At 37.8% G+C, this 26,483-nt stretch overlaps 1 protein-coding gene across 2 annotated transcripts; it reads right to left on the reverse strand.

Moving 5' to 3' along the window:
• Positions 1-433: 433 nt before the first annotated feature.
• LOC132631575 (DNA damage-binding protein 1) lies at positions 434-26,483 on the reverse strand. 2 transcript variants are annotated; one of them, XM_060347164.1, is made up of 19 exons: positions 26,094-26,483; positions 25,792-25,840; positions 22,536-22,610; positions 22,318-22,409; positions 21,698-21,749; positions 21,482-21,544; positions 21,303-21,352; positions 20,506-20,581; positions 19,986-20,195; positions 19,707-19,813; positions 19,465-19,573; positions 17,987-18,187; positions 17,683-17,898; positions 16,703-16,813; positions 5,600-5,875; positions 3,240-3,514; positions 2,221-2,572; positions 1,361-1,648; positions 434-1,211 (listed from the first exon to the last, which is right to left on the reverse strand). In XM_060347164.1, the coding sequence occupies exons 1-19, from the start codon at positions 26,195-26,197 to the stop codon at positions 630-632; spliced, it is 3,288 nt and encodes a 1,095-aa protein (XP_060203147.1). In that variant the 5' UTR covers positions 26,198-26,483; the 3' UTR covers positions 434-629. The 2 variants fall into 2 exon arrangements, with proteins under 2 accessions (XP_060203147.1, XP_060203148.1); XM_060347165.1 differs by having other exon boundaries at positions 22,536-22,595; positions 26,094-26,480.

A 26,483-nucleotide genomic window follows, 5' to 3' on the forward strand; every position in this document is an offset into this window, starting at 1 on the left:
GTCTAACAGGAACAACCCTTAGTTGAGGTGCCAAAATAAAATTTTATGACAACTTTAAGAGGCTACTTATGCATTTGTTCATTTTATGACAACTTTAAGGGGCTACTTATGCATTTGGCCAACTTTTTGTCTCAAGAAGTCTTCCGCAGGCCTCAGCTAGAGTCAGTTGGCAGAGGCCCAAAAAAAATAGGAATGGCCGGGCAGCCAAAAATTAATTATATTCAGACTATATATATATATTATTTGCTATTATTTTGTGCAAAAGTCCCATAAAAGATTTCAAAATCCGGTACAAATTAGTTGTAACAACCATACACATGTCCACTGATCTGCAAAAAGAGGAGCAGTCGCTTGTATCACCTTGTTTTCGTCGTATACTTACGATGCAACTAAAATGGGAGCCAAAAAATTGCAAGTTTCCTGGACATTTACGTTCTGAAAAATAATTATTCTACTAGACCATCTTTTTGGAATTTAAAATGAAAATTCAGCAGCGGTTAAAAATATATCAGATGATAAGTACAGATATACGGATAAGAAGTTGTATCACAACCTCACAGAAAACAAAAATCAAACGAGAAATGTGAAATATTACAAGCTGAGGAAGAGGAAGACCATTGAAGATTTAACTAATGCAACCTTGTCAACTCTTCTACTCTCTTCATTAGTTCCTCAACTGGAACTGTCATTGCTTTAGAAATCTCTTCCATCCGGTTCCTGCTAAGATCTAGGAATGATTCAATCAAATCACCGTCAAGAAAGTTTTTAGCATCTACGGTTTTCTTCTCATTGTAAAACGACCTCCACTGCTCATGACTCAGTCCTCCCACACCCTTTATCACTTTCCGTAAGTTTGTCTGCAGCTTTTCCAAAAATAAATACTGATCATGAGGAAGCGAGGCAATGACCCCTATAACACCATTTACTGTGCCAAATATGACGGTGGGTATCTGGCCAACGTCTGAATCTGGCAGTCGCATGACAAGCGAACCGTGTCTAAACCTATTAACAAATTCACCAAGGTGGTATTCACCAACCACTTCAAGACGACTGCGCTCCTCATCTGTAGCACCTTCGCTATTTTTCCTGACCGTGAAAAGGTTAAAGTTGTTCTCAGCACCAAGATAAATGTCATCATCGAGAATCTCAACTGCTGACATCCAATTTGCATTATAGTCTCGGGCTCGCTCCTCTATAGCACCCTCCTCATGCTAAACATGAACGACAATGTGAATGTCAGCAATGACTTCTTACTGGAGTAAGATAAATTAGGCTAATCGCAAGAAGCTGGGAATTAAGAGTAAAGTTGTAACTTTAAATTCTAAAGCATTAGAATAGTATATCTACTTCCAAAAGTTACCTTGAAAATCAGCAGAGAAATGGACTTCATCAAATCACCAACGACAATAAAATCCCCACGTGTTTGAACATAAAGAGCTAATATATGACCATGGTGTCCACATTCTGTCTGCAATTCTCGGCTGCCACCATCCTCACGTGAAGCCCACTTGTACAATTGAATCTTCTGATTGATTGCAGCAAGCAGTTTCCCATTGAAGGCATTTAGAGAGTAGACAGCTCCCTTTGTTTCCTTCTCTGCAATTAGTTGGAGCTTTCCATCTTCAACTATAAAAACTAAAATTCGGCCCTGCAATTTACTCATCATTAGATTACCTTAAATAACCATAAAAATGAACACCAGTGAATTAAACTAGCTGCCGAAAAAAGTTAACGCCATTACATTGAAGGCATAGAGTTACAAGCTTATCAGTTTTGACTCGAAACAAACTTAGATCAACCAAAACAGCCTCAAGGTGTAACATTCAACATTAATTACCGCTTTTGATGTATAATATATTATGCAATTTCTTTATATCCGTTCAATGCACTCCTCCCTCCGTCCGATATTTGTTGTCACATTTCAGTTAAGCAAGGAATATAAGAAATGAATTGAAAATGCAAAACAGTTGAAAGAAAACATCACCAAAGACCCAATTTACCATATGACATATGTAGACACATCACCAGTCAAACGAAACAAGAGAGAGAGAGGGAGAAAACAAAGTGAGGACGGTGATGGAAAGATGTCAAGTTCCATCTATAGATGTGATATCAGATGAATACCGATGAAAACAATATGGCTCGAGACCCAAAACTACTGAAAATAACAGGATCTAAGCAAACTTTATGGTTAGAGAAACTTCTATCAATTAAACTTACCTTGGTAGGTTCATTTTCCTCTGGCATCACATATGCAGTCCCAACGCAATAATACACATTACTATCATCAGAAAAGGAGCAGCTAAGTATGGAACAACCATATTCAAATTGGTCAAGGGGGTACGTTGATATGAACTCAAATGTCTGGTCATCTAACAGGCGGACAAAATGCATTTCAGGATCATCTGAATTTGACTGAGTATACTTTACGCTGCATAGAGCAAATGTCCGGGTCTGCTCTTGATGGCTAATGCGCCGTGCATGCTCCCCAAGGGGTATTGAACGGATGTGAAGCTTTTGAATTTCATCAATAGTGCCAATTGTTAACTCACCTTCTTTCGCGATTGCAAGACTGTTGACAAAAGATAGATAGCTATTAAAGCTCTTAGGCATAGAAAATCTAGGACATGGAAGATATAGCAAAAATCAACCCTAACGTTAGCTTGCCAACAATGTATGGAAGACATTTTAATTCTTTAACATATGTCGACACCAATAGGTGCCTGAGAGCTGAGCTAACAATTCATGCTCAAAATGTAATTGAAAAACTAAATCAACAGATGGATGAAAATTTCCAACAGACTACCACATTCAAGTTGTAGTCAACAGACACCAAGGCCTGTTCGGTATGAAGGAAAATGATTTCTTGGGAAATGCTTTTGCAGGAAAATAAGTGGGTTTCTTACTTATTTTCTTGTGTTCGGTACATAAGCCAAAAATATCCTAAAAGCATTTGTATATGATCTTAGACAAGGGCTACAGGGGTTAGGGTGAAGATGAGGTGTGTTGGAGGGTGGGGAGGACACAATCAATGTGGAACTTGTTTTCCCTACTTCCATTAGGGAAGTCATTGGCCACATTTTTAAGGAGCTTATTTTCCTGGAGAAAATGTTCTCCAAAGATTTGAAAGACCAACCGAACATGAGAAAATTGAAAAACATTTTCTGGAAAATATTTTCCTCCATACCAAACACACCTGCAATGTTACCAGTAAAACTAAGAAAAGGAAGGAACATTACCTGTCTGGAAAAGCTGCAACATTGAATGGGCACATATGACTAACTTCTTTTAGATTTACATTGCTATAAAGCAGCTTCTTGTTACTGCTGTAAATTACTGTGGGCCTATCGGAGGCAGCAAAGACGTGTGTGGCATCTTTAGATGAGAATGTACGAAGTGTTATGGGCTGGGTCCCAAGAGAGACTTTTTTCCTATCTGTCAGCTCACCAGTACTCATGCTCAGCACAAAATTCAAGAGATGGCCATCTCCCAAAGCACATAGTAAATAAGATATCTGAAAGGGAGAGAGTTTTAGACCCAAAAAAAGGGGAAAGAAAGAGAGGCAGAAGAACATATTACAGGCGAGCAGCACAAAAGTTTTCATGGCTATTATTTGTTATATTCAAAACCCTAATCAACTGTCAGTCATTTAAATCTGCTGTTGTATACTTCCTCTCGCTCTCGTCATATGACTACACTAGTCAGTTTGATGGAAGATGAACTGTACCCAAACTGGGAAAGTAACATAATCTAGGTTGAATGGCTTCCATGGAATTCTACTGGTCAGTTCAATGAACTTCCCTTGTAGATTACAACAGCTTCAGGTCTTTTTTTGATCACAACAGCTTCAGGTCTTCATTTTTATTGTTTCTTGATAACCATAGAACAATCACAAATGGTTCAGGCCCTGATGTACTGTCAGAACAAGTTTTTTTAACAGTCACGGGTCTATTCACCATCTTTTCTACACAATGCAGATACTGTTCTTGGAAATCAAGTACCACTGGAAGAAAGGGAAAACATGAGTTTCTTTATGACAGGCATAAATTATATAATAGAATGCGACAAGAGAGACAATAGGAGAGCCTTTGAGTAGTAAAAAACGATTTTGTACATTGGAGGAATAGCCTCTTATCCTTATTTCTTTTTGGTGCACCCACGAGGTTCCTATATGTATAGAAGATTGGATGTTGTTTGTAATAAAAACCGTATCTTTTTGTGAGGTTTCTACTTTTTGGTATATACTTCTGGTACACAGGTTCTTCATTCCCTTCATTAATAAAATCTTATTACTTTTATCAAAAAATTTAAGAAATGCGATAAGAGAGCCTGTTGAACTTTTTTTTTGAGGTAAAGAGAGCCTGTTGAACTTGAAACTTTCTGGCAGTTGTTTAAACCTAAAGACTACAATATATCCAGCTAAGTATCTTCGTGACAGGAAAAAGACACAAATCTGAGCACATCACTCGGTCTCTTTTCTTTTTTCCTGGGAGGGGGTGAAGAAGAGGAGGAGGGGGAGGGGGGGGGGGGGGGGGGGGGATTGTATTTTTGTTAGCTCTCGGTTAGCCCCATAAATGACACTTTCACCTCAATCAACCACATCCACTGGATTCCGTAGGAAAAAGATACATCAGGAAGTTCTTTTTCTGCCTCAAAAATATGTAATCGCATCAAAGGTGAAGAGAATTTATTTTGTACTATCGTGTCTTTTTATCTTATATTAGCATACATACACAGCAAAGTGAGAGAAAGGTGTCCAGCTAAGAGGGAAGGAGAAAAACAAGAATACATTAGGAACAGAGGCTGGTTGGCCCGTTGAAAACATACAATCTAGTGCAACTTCTTCCCTCTTTTAAACTCTTCCTTTCCTTTCTTAACTTACCTACTTTTTACTTGTCAAATAAGAATCGCAAAATTCTCATAATAAAGGACAGATAGAAATGTAAATGAATTGTTGCCCTTGACTGGAAGGTTGATTGAGAAAAAGTAGGTGGAACAATATCCGAGTTAATAAGGCTATTCTAGTAATGATGTCAGAAGCTGTTTTGGCAATCTTAGAAGAGGACTGGGAAACAGTACAAATATTCTAAAGGAATTATGATATAATTTTAAGAAAGTAGTTGAGTTAAGCTTGAGGGGCTAACTGAAATAGAAGAATACTTAAGGAGGTTAATTGAAGAACTCATGATTGCTTCAGGCTTATCAAGTTATCCTTTTTACCTCAGCCCTAGCATGAACGTTTTTTAAACTAAGGTGACCCTAGTGTGATTCTAGAGCACAATTAACAAACGTGCCAACAATCACTCATATCTGGCTATAACCTTCGAAACTATCATAACTAGCCATTAGTTTCCTTTCTAAAGATAACCTGCTAAGAAATACTATAAACAGAGCTTTATCAAAAAAAAAGAACAAAGAACACCCCACCCCCCCCCCCCCCCCCCCCAAAAAAAAAAAAAAAAACCTTTTAGCCCAGTTGTTTCCCTGGTTTCTGCACAGGGCAGTCCCAAATATGAAAGGTAATACCCCTGCTTGTCATTCCCCAAAAGAAAACGGATAGCTGAGGCATACAACACCACTATAAAGATAGAGAACATACCCCTTCGAAGGAACACATAAGAACAGAGCGAGGAATTATCTCCCCTCCTAGTTGCTCCTTTGTAATGAGATTCAAGTCTGGAAGGGAATATATCCTGACACTTATGTCTGTCCACATTCCAACTGCTGCAATGGGACTGTAGTTTGGATTTTCACCAATTGGATTTATGTCCAGGCACGAGATGTCATAATCCAACTTGGCATATTTTACTTCATTCAACACCCCGTCACCAATTTCTAGGTATACCAGATGGCCACCCCCAGTAGCCAACAGTACCTGTAAAAGTAAAAATAGAAGCAATGAGCTAATCTGCAGAAGAGTGGAGTGACAAAGGCTTGCAACTAACAAAGGTAAAACATGACACGAAAAGAAAAAGGAAAAGAAACTACAAATTCAACAAATATCGTAAGGTATCCGTGGTTGCCACAATTAAGAAGCCCTGGTGAATCGTGAATTGGTTCTAAATTGCGAAATCTAAAATATCATCCCTTTATTTTACATTTATTATCTGCTCCCTCCGTTTCAATTTGTTTGTCTTAGTATGAATCAGCACGAAGTTTAAGAAAATAAAGAAGCCTTTTAAATCTTGTGTCTTAAATTAAAGATGTGTGTATTGTACAAAAATGCCCTTTAGATCTTTTGATCTTAAATATGACATGTAGGATATTTGGTGTAAGAAGTTACTAAACACAGAAAGTTGCATTCCTTTTTAAACAGACTAAAGAGGAAAGTAAGACAAACAAATTGAAACCAAAGGGAGTATATCTGTTTCTACATTTAACTAAAGCAAAAAAAAAAAAAAAATCCAATAATTTTATGAAGCGATTTCGATATTTAAGTCCTTCAAATTCTTCATAACTTCACAAAGTAGTACTCATTTACTCAAGGTTTCATAAATGATTTTACTGAGAGATCTAAAGCAGCCTCTCTCACAAATTATGTTTTATATTGTGAAGCAAATCATAGCTCTGTCTTGTTACACAAACTGAAGTGAAGTGGTCTATGCATTAGCTAAGATTATGCAGGTCCTTATAAATATTGAATTTTTAAATCTGGAAACTGTGTCACCCATTTTGCCTCATGCAATAACTCTTATGGATAGAAAAAATACATACTCCCTCCGTTTCAATTGGTTTGTCTTACTTTCTTTTTTAGTCCGTTTCAAAACGAACGCCTCTTTCCTTTTTTGGCAAATCTTATATTCCAACCTTCCACGTGGCATGTTTAAGACCACAAGATCAAAGGGCATTTTGGTACATTCTACCTATCTTTGATTTAAGACCACAAGATTCAAAAGTCTTCTTTACTTTCTTAAAACTCCGTATCAAGTCAAAACAAGACAAAAAAATTGAAACGGAGGGGGTACAAAAGAGCATATAAGTTCCTTCTATAGTAAAGGAAATTAGCGAGAAAACAAAATCAGCAGTCTCCTTTGCTTGACCAAGTTCTACATAAAAAGAGCACACAATAAACAAAGAAATGCTCTCAGGCACGGAACCCAAAACACTCTCTCCTACTTTATAGGTCTGCAGAATGCCCTCTTTCCGGTGCCTGTGCCAGAATTTGACCCTCTTTCTTTCTAACATTCAGTCTCTCACCTTCTGTGACCACTGTTTAATTAACTTTTCTCTTCTCTTCTGACGAAATCTTTTCTCCAGTCATGGGAGAGAAGATCTTCTTCATCTCAAGTGATAAATCTTTTGAAATTTATGAAGATTACGGGGGCTCGGACAGATGGTTCATATGGGTAGAACGAGGCCGCAGATTTACTAGTCAGATCAAGATAGATGAGGAAAATCTTAGATGGGTATGCACTCAACTGCAGCAAGCCTCAAAAGGGCAGGGGAACCTTTATAGAAGGTGGGGAAGAAAGATTCAAACTTTTGTATATAGGGTCTACCAAAATTTCAACATCTATGGTAGATATCTCAGAGTCGAAACAATCACAGGGGAAAGAAGAAAAGGCATTATTATTCAATGGGGGCTGGGGAGATATTTCAGGGAAGATTTTACATTGGTTGGGAGAAGCCTCTAATAAGAAATTCAAAGTGATCACTTATATGCATAAAAAATCTTTCCTCAACTCAGCCCGGATCTCTTCATGGCCTTTGCAACAAAAAGAGCAAACTTGCTACTCTGGAGAAGTGGATGAAAGCAGCCTCTTCCTCTCAAAATGCCTGGTGGGATGTTTCAACGATCCCTTTAATCGAAGTCCCAAAGCTGACACAATCCAAACTTGGTTCATCCAGAGATGGCAAGTAACCGCTGGTCTTCGAGTTTCCCCGATATCACACAACACCTTCCTCTTTGAGCTTCCATCTAGGCAAGAAGCAGCAAGAGTCAAAGCAGGGGACTGGTTCTGGAATGGGAGACATCTGAAGCTTGACTGGTGGACTCCGGAATCTGGGTTAGAGACGGTGAAGATGGATTCGGGTAAAAAATGGATCAAAGCCTTTGGGCTCCCTCTAAACGGCTGGACTATGAGATCCTTTAAGTCTATTGGTGACGCTTGCGGCGGATTCATAGGGATAGATGAGGATACAAAGGACAGATCTCACTTTTTTTGGGCTCGAATTTGTGTGGAAAATAATCTGCAGGAAACACTGAAAGAGGTCAGTTTGGAGATTGGGAAATTGAGGTTCAAAATCTCAATCTTGGAGGACCATCTCATTCAGATTATCTCCGACCACCGGAATGAAGAAAGAAGAAAGGAAGGAAACGCCGGAAAAGGGATCGAGGAAGCCTCTACGAGCCAAGCGGTGAATACTCTGGTTTATCCGCTGGTCAATAACCAGAAACCCAATCACAATGGCAGCTTTAATTCAAAAATCTGGCAAGGGCACGTGCCACCTAAAGTTGGGCCTCAGATTCAGAATAAAAATGCAACAGCTAATTTGGGCCAACATCTTGGGCAATCTTATTACAAAAGAGGCCCAAACCCTAAGCCAAAGCCACAAAAGAAAAGAAAAGCCTCTAAAACTAATTGGAGGGCCAGGGGACCACTTATCAATCCTTGTCAACAAAAGATTAGCCCTTTCAAACATACGAACTATTTTGACCCTCTGTCAGTGGAAATTGAAGCCTCAGAAGCAATAATTATCCATCACTTGGATACTACATGCGATTTCTCAGAAGCTGATGATGAAGCAGAAATTCCACACAAGTTAATCCCGAGATACCTGCCTGAGTTTGAAGTAGAGCAAGTAAGTAGCACAGATATTGACCTCTCCTCATGTGATACTCTTTCTCTTCCATGGCACAACAAACAATTAGGAGGTTCTTTCCAGATCAACAGTCCAGCAGTGATTGATACCTCAAGATGGGCTAAAGGAGTTTTAATGAGGGCATGCAAGGTCTTTGGGGTTAACGCAGTGGGTTTTGAACATGAATTACTGGGCATGGTTCTTCGAATGGATCAGAAACGGCAAGAACAGATTCAGGAAAAAGGGAAAAAGAAACCGGGGAAGACAAGGCAATCCTTGGAATTGGGTAGACTCAAGTGGGACATGAACTCAGATGGGAAAAGAACAGAGGAGGGGGACAGGTACTACAAGTCCAACTCCAGATGAAGATCAAAGTTCTAAGTTGGAATGTACGGGGTCTCAACGAGACAAGTAGGAGATCCACTGTGAAATCTCTAATCCAAAAATGGAAAGCCGATATTGTTTGTCTTCAAGAAACAAAAATTGAAGATTGGTCGATAAGCTGGATTAGGCAAATTTGGGGTAACAATTGGGTGGAATGGGTTGAACTACAATCTTCGGGCAGAAGTGGGGGAATTATAGTTATGTGGGACAAAAGGCTGCAAGAGGAATTTCGGTGGTGCTTTACAGGTGTGTATGGTCCCCATTCCAATACTGAAAGGGAATTATTATGGCATGAATTGGCTGCAATAAGAGGTTTGTGGGACGAACAGTGGGTTATAGGAGGTGGTCTTAATGTATGTAGATTTGAAAGTGAAAGATTCAATTGCACAAGGAGATCAAGAGCAATGGACACCTTCAATTTCACTCTACGAGATTTGGGCATCATAGACTTACCTTTACAAGGTGCTAAATACACTTGGTTCAGAGGTCAAGATTCTCTTCAAGCTTCCAGAATAGATAGATTTCTAATTTCCCCTGAATGGGATGACAACTTTCGAGCTATAAAGCAGTTAGCCCTTCCAAGGGTTCTTTCAGATCATAGACCAATTATTCTGGAGTGTGGAGATTGGGACTCAAATCCATCTTACTTCAAATTTGAGAACATGTGGCTAAAAGTTGAAGGCTTTCTAGAGAAGATCAAAGAATGGTGGCAAGGTTACTCTATTAGAGGCAGCCCGGACTTCATTCTTATGCAGAAGCTCAGAAACCCGAAGAAAGATATTACTAGCTGGAACAAAGAAAATTTTGGGATGCTAGAAGTTCAAAAGGGCAGACTTCTAGACGATTTAGCAATCCTAGAGCAATCAGTAGAAGGCAGATACATGACACAAGTTGAAAAAGAGAGATCACTTCATCTCAAACTTAGGTTGCAGGAAATAGCTAAAATTGAGGAGATCTCTTGGAGGCAAAAGTCCAGATGTTTATGGCTTAAAGAAGGGGATAGGAATACCAAATTCTTTCAAAGAGTAGCAAACTCTCAGAGAAGGATTAACCATATTGACAAGCTGCTGATTGGGGATGAAGTATGTGATAATAAAGATGATATCAAAGCTGAAATTCTAAGGTTTTATCAAGACTGTACACAGAAGAAGAGTAATGGAGACCTGAAGTAAGATTTGATAGCCTTAACTTCTTAACATAAGCAGAGAAAATTTGGCTAGAGAGGAATTTTGAAGAAGAAAAGGTTAAAGCTGCTATCTTTTCTTGTGCCCCGGATAAAAGCCCAGGACCAGATGGTTACACAATGGCTTTTTACCATAGTACATGGGATTTCATTAAAGCAGATATTGTTATGTCCCGTGTTTTCGCATAATTGGAAATCGAGAAATAATTAAGACTTGTGTGTTATGAGGAAATATATTGATTTTAGTTAAAATGTCTATGTTGTTTATGAAAATATTGGTGTGGAAATGTGGAGGAAGTCCAAGGGCAAAAATTGGAATTTCAGAAATTAGTTTCGGGAATTACAAAACGAGATTTCAACGAATTGGGCCAAGAAAAAATTTGAAGGAAAATTTAAGCCCAAGACCATGGGGTGGCCGGCCATGAGGCCTTGGCCCAAGACCCATTTAATGGTCATGTGCTTTCCATGTGCCTACTAATCAATCATGTATATATGCATACTTATCCATAGATAATTCAAGAAGCAAAAAAATTAAAAACTCATCCTTGAGTTCTTGAACCCTTCGGCCGAACCCCATTCCACAACAAAAAAAAAAATTCCTAGCCTTGTTTTGGTTCTAAAAATTTTGTTCTTCTCATATTTGTAGTAAGTTCAAGACGCTCTTCGACGGGGTACAATTAGTTTGGTGAAAGGAGTACGTTTGCGACAAGTCGAAAATTCAAGAAAAGGTATGAATTTTGTTACTTTAATGTTGTGGAATTGGTATGAATGTGTTAAGGATTGGGAATAGTCGAGAATCCCGTAGTTTGGATGTGTGTATGAAGCCGTGTGTGCATGTGTGTTTAGTGAAGTGGCCGTGAGCCACAAGGTGTGTAAGGCAAGGTGAAATTGAATTGTTAGTTCGTTAGTTGCGTCGTTGTGACATTTATGACGTAAATGAATGTTTAGCGAATTGAATTGGCGTTGGAAAATGATTGCGGATTATTATGGGAAAGTATATAATTTCGGTATATTTGTGTATATCCTTGTATATCCATGATATTAAGGCTTTAAATATGACTTATGGTTGTTGTTAATGAATCCGGAATGAAATAATGCAAGTCAGTATGTTCGTCGGAATTGTTGACGTTTTGAAAGGAATATGGAAAGTGACGAACTTCTTGAATTTATGTATAATGTTTGGAATATGTTTGGATAACCTTGAATGAGTGTATGAATACAATAATGTGGACATAAGTTTGGAATTGTGAAGTTTGAATGGAAGTTGTCAACTTATATAGTAAGGAAGAATATTGAAGTTAAAGTGCTTTAGTTGTGGTTTGTGTTGTTTGTGATGTTTGGGTTATTGTTGTTGATGTATTTTGAGCCGAGCTAAGTCTCGGGGGTGTTAGATATATAGGGGAAATGCTACCGAAATTTCGGTAGGCAAAAAATGAAGTTAATGGGATTTTTAAGCTTAAGAATCTCTAATAGGTAACTTTGACCATTTGCAGATTCTGGACGAATCGGGATTTGAGTTTGGGGTGAGCATAAGACGTTTATAAGGTATGTAAAGCTTCCCATTTCTTCTTTTGGCATGTCTTAGTATGTTAGGTTGATATCGGAACCCCGGGAGCATTTCCGCTCCTCGAAATCCGATCTATAGAATGGCTACTATTCATTCAATTCAATTGAAGCCTAATGTTCCTATTTTGGCTAGAAAGCAATCAAACGTCCGAAACTTATGAAAATGCAATCGGATTACTTTGAAATCTTTATGTATGATCTTATAGACCCGAAATGTTCATAAATTATGTTCGCCACCTCGACTTGACCCGAGGTGGGCCCGCTAACCCCGAGATGCCTTATTTGTCCTACTAGGCTTTCTTTTTTGGATAAGCTTCGATAAAGAATCTTCGATTTTGAAATTGTCCTCTATGAAATAATGTTCGGAACACTATGATATAACAAGCTATGTTTTGAGCCATATGTACCACTTTGGAAACATTTTGTGAAATAAACTTTAGTACCAACTAATTATTTGACTATTTTGGTTAATGAACTGACTTATGAAGTAATCAAGTTTTGAAAGGCTATTTTAATATAAAAAGTTCATTGTTTGCTCACGACTCCGCTCGTGCCTTATTATGACTTCGTTCACCGGTTCCCGGGCCGGTTATGATTCGTGCGCCCTATGATGATTCGGCCGTATGCTGTGTTACGGTTCCCCGAGGCCTCGCCATAGGGTCGGGTTCCGTTTGGAGTTATGTTGTGATATGGCTGTGATGTGATACGCTCATATGTGTGTGTTCGGGGATGTACGGAGATTTGAACCTTCTGGTGTTATGCTGTGTGTGGCACCAGCGTCGGAGTGGTGACCACGTTCCTGAGCTTTGCATGATTTTGTTTGCATTATGTATATATGATTTTGATAAACATTTTGATATACTGGTCGGCATTTCTCTCTTTGGTATTCTGTTCGCTTTCAGTTGTGGCCTATATTTTTGTACTCCATGCTTTACATGCTCAGTACATCTTTCGTACTGACCCCCTTCCTTCGGGGGCTGCGTTTCATGCCCGCAGGTACAGACGCCGGTGACCCACCACTGTAGGCTCCACTTCTGCTATTTCGGAGTACTCCCTTGATTCGGAGTCCACTTTTGGTATATATATCCTTCGCCAGGTATATATTTCTGCATATCTGACTATTTGGGTACGGCGGGGCCCTGTCCCGTCATATGATTATGTCGGTCAGTTTAGAGGTCTGTGGACATGTCTGTGGGTTATGGTCTGCCTGTATGCTTATGTGTATATGTTGTTTGGGCGATTCCATACGCCGAGGCGGCCGGTCCGCATATGTTTGTGCATTGCTTTGATTAGCCCTGTGTGGCCTCTGTTGGTGTTTGCTGTGTACAGATTCTGGTTAGTCCGAAAAACAAAGGAAACTCTGCCGAAATTTTTCTGGAAATTATCTGTATTCGGAATATAGCCTTGTCGGCTTCTGCTATATATTTGAATACGTTTGATAGATGGGTTTGGGTGCCCAGATCGGGCACTAGTCACGGCCTACGGGGTTGGGTCGTGACAGATATTATGGGAGCTCTCAATCATTTTCATCAGCAGTGTCACATGATCAAATCCAGCAATGCCTCATTCATCACTCTAATCCCTAAGAAGAAAGGAGCTCAGAATCTCAAAGACTTCAGGCCCATTAGTCTGATCGGCAGTGTCTACAAGATACTGGCCAAAGTATTAGCTGAAAGACTTAAAACAGTGATCTGGAAGCTTGTGTCAGGGGAACAAAATGCTTTCTTGAAAAATAGACAGATTACAGATGCTTCCTTAATTGCCAATGAATTGCTTGATGGAAGGCTCAAAAGTGGACTCCCTGGGGTGATGTGCAAGCTGGATGTGGAGAAGGCATTTGATAAAGTTAACTGGTCCTACTTGTTGTCCTTATTGAGTCAAATGGGATTTGGGAGCAGGTGGATCAAATGGATTAAATTTAGCCTCACCACTGTCAAGTACTCTATATTGGTTAACAGGGCACCAGTTGGTTTTTTTTCCCCTCAGAAAGGAATAAGACAAGGGGACCCTCTCTTTCCCCTTTCTTATTCTTACTAGCAATGGAAGGTCTGAGTAAGATGTTGGATAAAGCAATTCTCAATCACTGGATTGAAGGGTTCAAGGTGGAAAGCAGGCCAAATCACTCTATCAGTGTCTCTCATCTGCTCTATGCAGATGACACTTCAATATTTTGTGGGGCAGAAAAGATCCAAGTGCAATATCTAAACTTAACTATCATGCTATTTGAAATCGTCTCGGGTTTTCCATATCAATATGTTGAAGAGTAAGATTTGTCCGGTGAACGCAGTGCCTAATCTGGATGAATTGGCAGATATAATGGCGTGTGAAATAGGCTCCTTTCCAACAACTTATCTAGGTCTGCCTCTAGGAGCAAAATTCAAAGCAGAAGAAGTATGGAATGGAGTTATAGAAAGGTGGAGAAAAGGCTAGGGAACTGGAAAATGCAGTACTTATCCATGGGAGGAAGATTAACACTCATTAATAGTGTTTTAGACAGCATCCCTACATATATGATGTCCCTTATACTAATGCCTTCTGAGGTGTTGAGTAAACTGGATAAACTGAGGAGAAACTTTCTTTGGGAAAGGAACAGTGAGGAGCATAAATTTCATTTAGTTAAATGGGAAAAAGTGATACTGCCTAAGGATCAAGGAGGATTGGGCATAAGAGATTTAAGCAAACACAGCAAGAGTCTACTTTTGAAATGGTGGTGGAGATTCAACCAAGGAACATCAACTTTATGGAAAGAGGTGGTCAGTGCCAAATATGGGAGACAAGATAATTGGTGCACCAAGAAAACCAGAGCTCCACATGGAGTGGGGCCTTGGAAACACATTAACAATTTGAAGGATGAATTCTTCCAAGAGGTGTCTTTCAGGATTGGGAATGGTAACAAGGTTAAATTCTGGAAAGAGAGGTGGTTGCTCAATCTTCCATTGAAAGAGTCTCATCCTAGGCTTTTCTTAATAGCTACTGATCCGGATGCAACAGTCGCAAACAATAGAGAAGGCAACATTTGGGACTTAAACTTCAGAAGGAATTTGCAAGATTGGGAGTTAGGTGAGCTCACTAATTTGTACAGTCTGCTAGAAGGTTGCTCAGTAAATCCTCACATCCCAGACAGTCTCAAATGGAATGGTTCAAGCAAAGGATCCTACACAGTCAAGGAAGGCTACAGCAGACTTAACATGAGAAATGCTTTAACTGACCATTGGCCTTGGAAACTGGTCTGGAAGACTAATCTCCCTCCAAAAGTCAAATGTTTCATTTGGACAGCTCTTCTAAATGGTACTCTCACTCAAGACAATCTCAAGAAGAAGGGTATTCAGATAGCTAGTAGATGCTTCATGTGCCACCTTACAGATGAGACAGTGAATCACTTGTTCTTACATTGCCCTGTGGCAACAAACATTTGGTCCATGTATTGTGCAGTTTTTGGTATTAGCTGGTCAACACCACTCACCCTAAAAGAAGCAGTTGCTAGTTGGAGCCTATGGAAAGTGGATAGATCCATCGAGAAAATCTGGCAAATGGTACCAGCCTGTATATTTTGGTGTATTTGGATGGAAAGAAACAGCAGGTGTCATGAAGGGATTTCAACTCCTAACTGCTCCCTGAGATCTAAAAGCTTACTGTATCTTTTTAGCTGGAGCAATCTTTCCCCTATAAATGATGCAATTTCCCTTTTAGATTTCATTAGTTCCCTCTCAATGGCTTAACAGCCTTGATTTTTGCTATAGGTTTTAACTCCCAGATCTTACTTTTTTTTTTTTTTTTTTTGTGTTCGGGAGTTATCACCTACTTTTTTCTCTGTAACTTTCTTGCATCTACTTGATGCTTTTCAATACAACCACTTACTTCATCAAAAAAAAAAAAAACATATGGACGCTTATCTTATAATCTATGATATTGACGGAAGATGATACCACCTTGCATTTTTCTTGGGCAGTTTGGAAGGACAAAAATAGCCAATGTTTTGAAGACCGAAACTCCGCTGTTTTTTTGCTAAATCTGATATAGAAGGGTAGTCACAAATATGAAGGAGAAAAAGAAGTCAAGGAAATTGGGTTTTTTCCAGACTCCACAAAAAAATCTATAAGATTAACTAAAAAAGACAATAACTAGTAACTTACGAGCTCCGAAATAAGTTCTGCACTTTGTACAGGTAAATTGTATGAGCACAACAAAAGAATCAGTGTCTAAAATAATCGAAGTATAGCTCCCCTTCTCTAATTTAAAGTAATGGTTATTGTAACAAAAACTAATCAAGAAAATCAGTATATCTGCGGAAAATATACTTCCGTTCAGTAGGTATACAAAAAGCTCACTGTTTAAAGCAAGAACCTAGTACCAACAAAGAAAATGAGACTTATGTGCCAAGATATAAGATCTGGAAACTACATAACTAAAAAAATGCATAGTTGTGCACTGGAATCTATATCCAATCGCCACAAGTGTGTAACAACTAACAACTAACAACTAACAGCCAACAGCATCTGTCATTTTCATAGTTAGTTTTTCTATCTTTTTTTGGAGGCAGAAAAACTTCACAACATCATACCCAGTGTGATCCCACAAGTGTACGCAGACCTTACCCCTACCTTTGCAGGGTAGAGGGACTGTTTCCGATATACCCTCAGCTAAAGACAGAAAAACTTCACAACCATGATATATAAAGCTACTCTAACATTTTTTCTAAATTAATCATCAACAGGTTGCTGCCCATCTCAAGCTATTGTAAAGTCCTGAATGAATCAAGAGGTAAACCTGAGTAGCATTAGCAGTTGCAACATTCACTGAGTAGCCGGCTGGAGCAAACCATTCGTTTTTCAGATCTCTAGAGGTAGAACTGATCAATCTAACAGAATTTGAAGTAACCTGCAAGGCAATTTATGCGCAATATAGATATTATTAAAATAGATTTCAGCCAGAAATATAAAGGAGATTGCTGCAGATGGTTAAAGACAATATTATAACCTAAGCAATCAGTGTACAATCATTACTCACTAGTCTACCAAAGTAATACAGAGAGAGAGAGAGAAAGAGAGAGAGAGATAATGTCAGATTCTGGGTTCTCAATTTTTTTATTAAATGTAAGAAGCCGAATAGGGACATAATAGCAGTAACAAGGCAGTAACAGTGATTGACAATCTCAAATATGACCGCGCAAAACCAATTATATTTGTTCCAGCAAAGACTCTCTGTCTCTCTCTCATCCAACAAAAGCACATAATAGTAAAATAAGATGCCTTACAACTTAATAAAGATGTAAAAGATGATACATATAAAGATGTATGATACATATATGAACTTCGACAAAATTTAGCCACACAAGCTGGCAACTAATCTAACAAAAGTGCAACCAGTGGTAGGACAAGTCATGCTGCCCACTGTCAGTGTGAAAGAGCCGACCTTCTTATTTATTTAAGTTCCTTCCTTCCAATTCTGTCATACCAAGTCGATTAAGCTCTTAAAACAGCTTGCCAATCCTTCTCATTTGGCAGAATCTTTCATCAGTAGTAGCGAATAGCTGATTATTCCATATTGTCCTCATCCAGCCAGTGGGAGAAAGTCAAGGAAATTGATAGAATGAAAAAATCTAGGTCTAGTTATGCCTCAAATTCTATTCTCTAAAAATTACATTGTTCAGAATGGCATACACTTAACACACAAATTTCTAGCTGATAGACTGACAGATAAAAATACTTCTTACACTCAGAAAATGGTCTAACCAACACAGGGCATACCTGTACAAGCTGGTTGTATACAGCATCATGACAAAACAAGGTCTGTACTTGAGAATCGAAGCCTTCTATCTCAGTTTCTTCCAGCTCATCCTCAAGGTTCATAGCCAAAACGCGTGTCTCACTAATAAAGCTAACAACCAAGAATGTGTCATACAGATCATCAGTAGCTGATCTAAGAGACCACATTCCTTTGATCCCTTGTAGTTCCACAGACGCCTACAAGAGCATGGCATACAGATAAAGTTATTGTAGCAATATGAATACATAATAAGAATTCACTCAAAAATAATATAGATGACAAGACCTGTTCATTTATGCCAATTCCATTTCGAACAATACGAAGCGATCCATCCTTATAGGCTCCAGAGCAAGTCACAACTTGACCTTGACCTTGCCTCTCCAGGTCAACAACACAGAAGTCCACAATTGGTCCCAAATTGACATATCTCTCTAGAACATCCACATAAGAACCTTTGGTGTCGGGCTGGAGATTGAGCTTCACGAGCTGAACGTGAATTGAAAATATTAGCAAAACTATGAAACATGAAACATGTAATATGAAGCACCAAAGGGAATAGGCAACCGAAATTTTAAAACCTCAAAGTCCAATGAATCAAAGCATGCTATAGGAGTTTTTTTTGTTTTTTTTTTTTGAGATGGTAACAAAGGCTGCTATAGGAGAATTACGATAAGGGAGCTCTAAAAACCAGTTTATTCCACCAAGATGCACTCACATAGCTAACCAAAGACTCATAACAATTTAATTAAAAATTGGAATGAAAATAATACAGCGGCAGACAAAATTCCTATTAGTCAGATCAAGTTATAAATAATCTTCTCATCAACAAATATCTATTAAAACTATTCTGACCTCTTAGCAAAAATCTCTCCAACTTTATGGTGTTACGTAAACATGAAAGCACAACAAGTGGACCAAAGATAATAAAGAAATACACCGAACCATTTGGTTCAGTAAATAAGGTAATACTACAACTTTCACATCACAATGTATTTGAGCCAGTTAATTGTGAGCAAAATGCTTCATAAAAATCAAGAGTAATATGAAACCTATAAGCAAGTTAATTTTTTAATACCCCTCCATCTAATGAGAGGAATTTAACATTCCTATTATAGTTTTATTTTCGAGATTAAACATTCCGATTACAGAAAAATCAGATATATTTCTATCAGCATATTCTACATGCCAATTGGTAATCAAGGATGTCATATTTAACCTCAGATTAGTGGTAAATCATTATACATGGAAACTTGGCGAAAAATAAAGCACCAATGGAAGGAAATTATTTCAAAAGATCTACGATCTTTAAATCTCATAGATTCCGTGAAAAGACGGTCACAATGGAAGAAAAATGTCAATATACGTGATATCGACTAGTCGGGATTAAGGCTTATTGTCGGTACAGTCACGTTTGTCCAATCTTTGCTAGGAGCAGTTTTAATCATGTCGGGGGAGTCCCATGCTAGTAGAAATTTAGAGAGCATCTAGGGTTAAAAGGACCTAATCATTTAATGTTGGAAAGCGATGCGCATAAATTGAACAAAATGGACAGTGATGACTTAGGTAACCGACCCCATCTAGCTTAGGATCTAGGGTTAGTAGTAGTTGTGTGATACCTATCTCACTGAGAATCACAATTATAATGCAATTCAGAGAATACATTTATAGCAAAAGGTACATATTCCTTTTCAAACCACAAGATGCAACAGGCTGGCACTTAGGTATCAATTAGCTTAAAATTTTAAACCAACAGTTTAAAGTACCTGTGAATCTCCGTAGCTTGACCCAATGAAGACAAAAGCATTGTCTAGGTATGATATGGTTGATGCAATTGAAGTTTCTCCCAGTAGCTCAATTTTGAGTCCGCTAACTCTGGAAAAAAACAGATTAATAATCCACATTAAACATCTTAATTCCAGCAACTAGGCAAAGGTACAAGAGAGCATTTCATTCCCAGCAACTCAGCAAAGGTGGAAATAACATAGTCCAGAAAATACTGACATACTTCTCCTTTTCATGAGTGATTACAAGTAGGTGAAGAAGTCCATTATGATCCCCAAGCAAATATCGAGAACCATCAGCATCAACCCGCCCATATGCTCTTGTGATAGACTTGAAACAACAAAAAAGCATTTGTAAGATAATATCTCATTCATGTATTTAATTAACAGCATATTCAATAACATTAATTAAAGCTTTTTAAAGGCTTATTCAAGTCGAAGAGGCTGGTGGGGTTGGTTGTACAAGAATACTAAGAACTTTAGTAAGTTGTACATGTGCTTACAGGTCTAATTGGGATAGCCTTAAAAGCTGAAGCGCTGCAATAAACGATGGTTTCTTCTCCAATAATCAGTACACCACACAGTGGCGGAGGTACTGGTATTAGCAAAGAAGCTCCATTATCGAGATTATTCTGAGCCCATGGCCCTTCAATAAAATCTTTATCCTTCAAGGACACCTCATATGTTTTGACATGTCGGGCATCCTTGTTATCCTGCCAATCAAATATAAAAGGTCCAGAACTAGCATCAGAATGAAGTAATTTAAACACAAAAAGAAGACACCATGGCAGTTGGTGCAAATGAATCCCTCTGGTCTGATCAGACACCCTCCCCCTCCATATATTTTTTAAAAAAAGAGGTGCACAATGTCATTCTATAACCAAGTGCTAACAACAGATCCAAGAATGTAAGGCGCCAATCAAATTCCCTATAACGAAATGAACAATTTTTTTAACCATAATTAGAAAAAAAATAAAAATGGTTAATTACACATTACGGCTACATCAATTTAAAATAACAGACCTGATATAGAACAACAATCGTAGGCTTTGGGCAACCATACAAGAATTTAATATCCAAAACTTGAAGCTCCTCAAGCCTGAAAAAAACCACAAAATAATGAACTATCAGTCAAAGAAGAATAGCTCCCATGAATAACATGAGATCCCTGGTGAAACAGATTCAGACCTATTCAGCAATCCCTCCTACATAAAGTGTAGGATACACTTGTTAGGAGCATAATTCAGATAAACAATCACTACCAAGAGACATGTAGGTAGGTTGAAACACAAATGAGGTCAACATCATGTGTAATACAGCCCTGCCCAAGACCAAACCATAGGAAATGATACAATCTAGAAAGAATTTCACTTTCTTAGTGTTAAAGAAAGAGAACACGAAGTGCAGCAATAAATATCCAAAAAAAAAAAAAATAGTTCACTAATCCTTGTAAGTTTTCATCTACATCATCAAGTTAATAAGGTTACAGAAAAAAAATGAAAACAAATGAATTTGGAATGCCAGCACATGCTGGAAGGAAGATCGCTATGAATTGATCTGTTAAAAGACAATGAACAATTTGATCTCTACAAGTTGACTTGCTGAGGTCATGACCTGGAATATTTTTCGATACCTATGATTTTCAGGCAAACTCGCACTCACCTTGACTATTCCACCCGATACCTACTACTTCCCACCAAAGTAAACTGGCTCACTGGCTAGAGAATATTTAGCAACAAACAGAGGGCGTTACTTAATTCTAAGAGAAAATTGCAGATAAGTTAATTTTCACAATCTTGTAAAGATATATCCAAGGTTACCTGATGTTAAAAGCTTCCTTCAGTTGGCCTTTGTTATCAAATGGAATAACCTGGTGAAAATGAAGTCCATGTGAATCTTTGCAAACATAAAAATGCCACCACGAAGGCTAATTCAGTAAACATTACACCTATGAAACGAAGACCAAGAAGCCAATTTTTTTAGCGTTGTAAGATGGTACCTTAAATAGCCCATCATAAAGATGCAGCCCAATCAATCTGCAGTCTGGATCAATTATACCAATCTACCAAAAGAGGAAAAACGGGTAAGCAGCAAACATAAAATAGGGTATTGAACACAATACAGAATCTCATTGACCAAATGAGAAATCAAAAAGAACATAGTATCAGTTTATTCCTCTAAATTACAATAAAATCTAAATCTCGAAAAATAATACCTGACCATTATCCGTGGGACGGCCTATTCGATCTGAGACATCTCCCATTGCTCTACATATGAGAACACCAAAAGAGGGGAAGTTTTGAGTTTGAAAAACAAAATTTGTCTGCCGACTACAAAAGATATGGAGCGCAGCAAATGATAGAGGCAAACATTCCGCTAGGAGTAATGAAAAGAAAATAAAATAAAAGAAAACCTTCAGCAACTAGCAAAAACATAAGACACATAAAGGCTAGACCAACTCCTATTTGATTTGCTAGAAGGTTTTGTGAATAAACAATGACAATTTCTTGGCTAACTTTTGAGGGAGTTTTTGCAGAGACCAAACTAACTGTCAAGGCTTCTATAAAATAGCTATAAAGATGAAGTACACTGCCCCAGGATTCATGCATGTACATGTACAGTACAACTACGCCTCAGTCCCAAACAAGTTGGGACTAATCTTTTTTTTTTCTTTGATAAGTAGGAGGATATAGTTCTATATACACATGCTTTAAACCTGAAACCAGAAATCTAACTGCAATGGATTGTCTTTTTTATTTTTATGAGAAAAGAAACTTTTACATAAAAATTAGGCATTGTAACCCACCAGGAAGAAATGCAGTTTTGCAGACTGACCTTGTGATAACTTCAGATGCCTCAGCATCCCATTGAAGGACACAGAATTTATATCGCTCCGTTGCGACAAAGAGGAGATCTTGTGTTTCACCCTGCCAGGATACCCAGGGAACACGAAAAACTAAAAACTGACATATGGCTAAAAGAAAATATTTTCTTCTGTCCAGTATATTTTGAAGGATAAAAATGAGCTACAGAATGAAAAGATGTCAACTCACATGGGGACGGAAAAGCTCGAGTGTCGCGATCCTCCCATATATTGGCACATCTAACATTGGCTGCAGACAAATGCACTAAACTGCACTCATACTTTGTAATATTCTAGAACCGCAAAACACTTATTATCTTAATCAAGATTGGGACAATGAAGAATAAGAGTTACTAATTGTTACATTTAACAGAAGAAAGAAAAGAAATATAACAGGGACAACAAAATACCGGTGATTTAAAAGAGTGTTAAAAGAGCAAGGGAAGAACAAAAAGAAATTATAAAATAAAAGGCTAAGGACTTCAGGCTATTGGAAATAAGGAACATTAGTAAATAAATAACAAATTACCTAAATACCGAGTTTTCTACTATGACAGAATTAAAACTAATATAAAATCTAGAACATGGTATCATGTAGTTGCACTAATTGATGTGATTCTTTGAGTTAACAAGAAATCAACCGACCAACATCAAAATCTTGATGCGGAAACAATGATAGATGGCCTGATTACAAGAAATGAACATATCTCGAGTTGTAGAACTAAGAATCAAGTGATCCAAAAAAATGAAAGATGAGATTCTGCATTACGAAATTTACTTATTCAAAACAAGCAAGTACCAACCTAAAACAACTTAAAACGTGGTCCGAATCTGAAGTCAAAATGGGCAAACTTGCAAATGGGTGGGTGTTCTTCAGAAGATTATCAAGTACTAAGTTTCAAAATCATCATTTGTGATCAATTAACACAATGAAGAAGCACCACACAAAATTGAGAATAAGATAAAAACTGTCACCACCTTACTTGGAACAAAGGCTAGGATAAAAAAGAAGAAACGGAGCAAAATTGCAAATAGTTGTTGTAGCAAAATACATGAATTTTGAATACACGTGGCATGAGAATCATATATCTGCCTTCGGTCTCTTATTTGAAATCACATTCCGATGCTAAAATGAAAGTAAAATCTATGTTCTACACAAAATTAAATTAGAAACCTACCAAGAAAAGGAAATAAGAAGTCCCTTCTCGGAAAGAAACAAGAAACCAACTTAGAGCAAGAAAAAAGTTATATATTTGGAAGAAACAAGAAACATGTCCTATTCTCGAAAAGAATCTACAAACTTGGGCTTCTTGGTCCAATGATGTGATGTTTTGATCATAGACTTATTTCGTGAGTTTTTAAACTCTTTTTTCCTCAATCTTAATGTCAAATTGTTTCATAGTCTTGTACCTTGTGTACTTAAGCAAGTGTCATATTTTCTAACTTCATATGAGACACAGCACGTGAAGGCGTCACCGAGGGTATGTTCTCCACAACACCTACACTTCCCTATATTGAGCATGTTTCCATCTCACTTTAAATATGACGTTGCACAAAATTCTTTAATAATAGTTCTCCCTGCTCCGCATCAATAAGGCAACGTGATGGTGTCAATCCTCCAACCATATCAATTCCTCTTGGATACCTTATTATGCAATTACTAGTCTACAAAAAGCCCGCAACTCATTGTTGAATCCCCTTAGCCATTTTTAGTAAGAGTGTTCTGTTGAAGACCCTGGAATCCTTCACACCGAGGCCTTCATACTTCATTGCGGATGTGACCAATTTCCAATTTTCTAGGTGAAACTATTTTATCTCATCCTTAGTATCACACAAAAGTTGTGTTTAAAACCAATTTTTGGAGACAGCTGGTGCATCCATTGACATGTGAGACATCGAAATTAGAAACATGCTCTTGATTAATACCTCCTTGCTTCCTTTGGACAAATATCTTTATTGTCATCACAACCTTTTCTCCGCTTTTTCAACACAGATTTAATACTGAGCAATCTTTACATGACACTCCTAGCAGCAACCTAGGTAAGTCATAAGAGATGTCCCCACCTTATAATTGACCCTTGTGCTAGAAAACCATATCAAACAAATAATTGTCATAAAGGATATGTACAAAGAAGTCTCAAGTATGACAACCACAAAAGAGATACACAGAGTTACCTATAACCGCGAGGCTACACTAGAAATTTGTCTTGAGAGTACATTAATACCCTATGAATGTTCTAACAAAATATTTACAAAAAGAAACTCCAAGGTCAATCGTATGATGTGGTATTAATTGACAACACTGCTGATATCATCAATCAAAACTTGGAATTATGGAGGCACCCAAGATAGAAGCAGACACCGAAAGTTTAGCCTCAACAAGATGGACGGTTGTGTGATGACGCTGGACATTGTAGTACCGAAATGCGGATATTTGAATATTTAAGTTCAATCTTTGAAGAGAATTGTATGATAAATGAAGATGTAATAATATAGAACTAAATAGGATGACAATGGAGGAGCGCGGAGTATTAAGCAATAAAAGATACCTAACATAGAGAAAGACAAGTTTTATAAAATAGTTCAAGGACAAGTAATATCATATAGATGTGTGGTCACACAAAATTTGTCGGGATAAAAACAATCACTTCTGCAAGAGGATGAAACAACACAAAAGAGTCGCGTAAGATACTTTAGCCATGTCCTATAATGTACCTTATCATGCAATTTCTAGAATTATTCTCTTTTTTTTTTTTTTTTTGGCAAAGTGCAAGTTCTAGAATTATTCTCAACTCAAAAGGCACACGTATTTACCATGTCGATTTTGACTAGAATAGATATTAAATGGAGAGGGACATCCAATCATGCAACCTGAAGGCATATAATTTGGGTTTAAGCATTCAATTAGGCTAATAGCAATTCACCTTTTCAAATTTAGATTATCCAAAAGCACTTAAAGGTATGGCGTAGTGGTCATTGATGTGACTTGAAAACAACAAGGTATCAGGTTCAAACGCAGGTAAAAACATTAGGTGATTTCTTCCCATCAGTCAAGCCTTGCTGGACAGAGTTATCCTTATACTGGTGGAGGTAGCAAGTATCCCATGGTAGTCTAGGTTCGCGCAAGCTAGCTCGGACACCACGCTTATTAAAAAAAAAAAATGATCCAAAGTTTATTTATTCCCCGATTAAAATAGGGGATAGCTGATTTCTTTTACAGTTGTTAACAACTATTGATATCATTTTTCTATGAGAACTGATGATCTCATTCATTCTACTTTCTTTTCCCAAACCAAAAGCGAATAGATTTAACGTCCCATTACAAGCTCGCTAAGCTTCTATTAAAAATAGATATCAGAATTGGACAAAATTGTGCGCAAAATATGCGTAATTGCTTCAAAAACTTAGAGACATGTCAGGCAAATAAAGAAGGAAAACTTGTTCACCTGTAAACCTTGGGGAGTGAGTAAATGAACCTCGATTCGAGTACATTTCCTAATAAAAATCAAAAGGTAAACATTTAGTAACCAATTTTCACAGGAAAAAATCAATAATTAAAGACAAGAATACTCTGCAGGAGTAATTATCAAAGCCGACAATAACTATGGATTGTAGAAATCAAAAATAAGGAATGCAAAATTACTGCTCCAGTTATGGGAAAAATCAGGAAAACCCCAACAATATTAGGTGTAGGAAACAAGTAAAGGAAATTAAAGTTGATTGGAGAGAGAGGGAAGGAAGGGCATACGCAATGATAAGATTGAGCTCTTGAGGAGCGGTGAAATTGCCAACACAGGAATGTGTAACGTTCGTTGGCTTGTGTGCCGTAACCACATAGTTCCATACACTCATCTTTACAAACCCTAACACTTGTTTTTTCTATATATTATTATATGAATATGAATATGAATGTATAGGACAGTCGTGAGTTGAATCACTAGAAACGAAAGGGGGAAAGCCAGACACTGCGTTTATTTATATATATAATAAATAAATAAATAAATAAATATAATATATATATTGGCAGTGAATTATTATTAGTGAAAGAGAAACATCTAGCGGCATCTTGACAGACTTCAAAGAAAGTCAGACAACGACGTCGTTGCTTTATAAATTAGGGTACACGCGGCAGGGACCA

This window comes from Lycium barbarum, chromosome 3 (assembly GCF_019175385.1).
Source record: "Lycium barbarum isolate Lr01 chromosome 3, ASM1917538v2, whole genome shotgun sequence".
In the NCBI taxonomy this organism is placed as follows: domain Eukaryota; kingdom Viridiplantae; phylum Streptophyta; class Magnoliopsida; order Solanales; family Solanaceae; genus Lycium; species Lycium barbarum.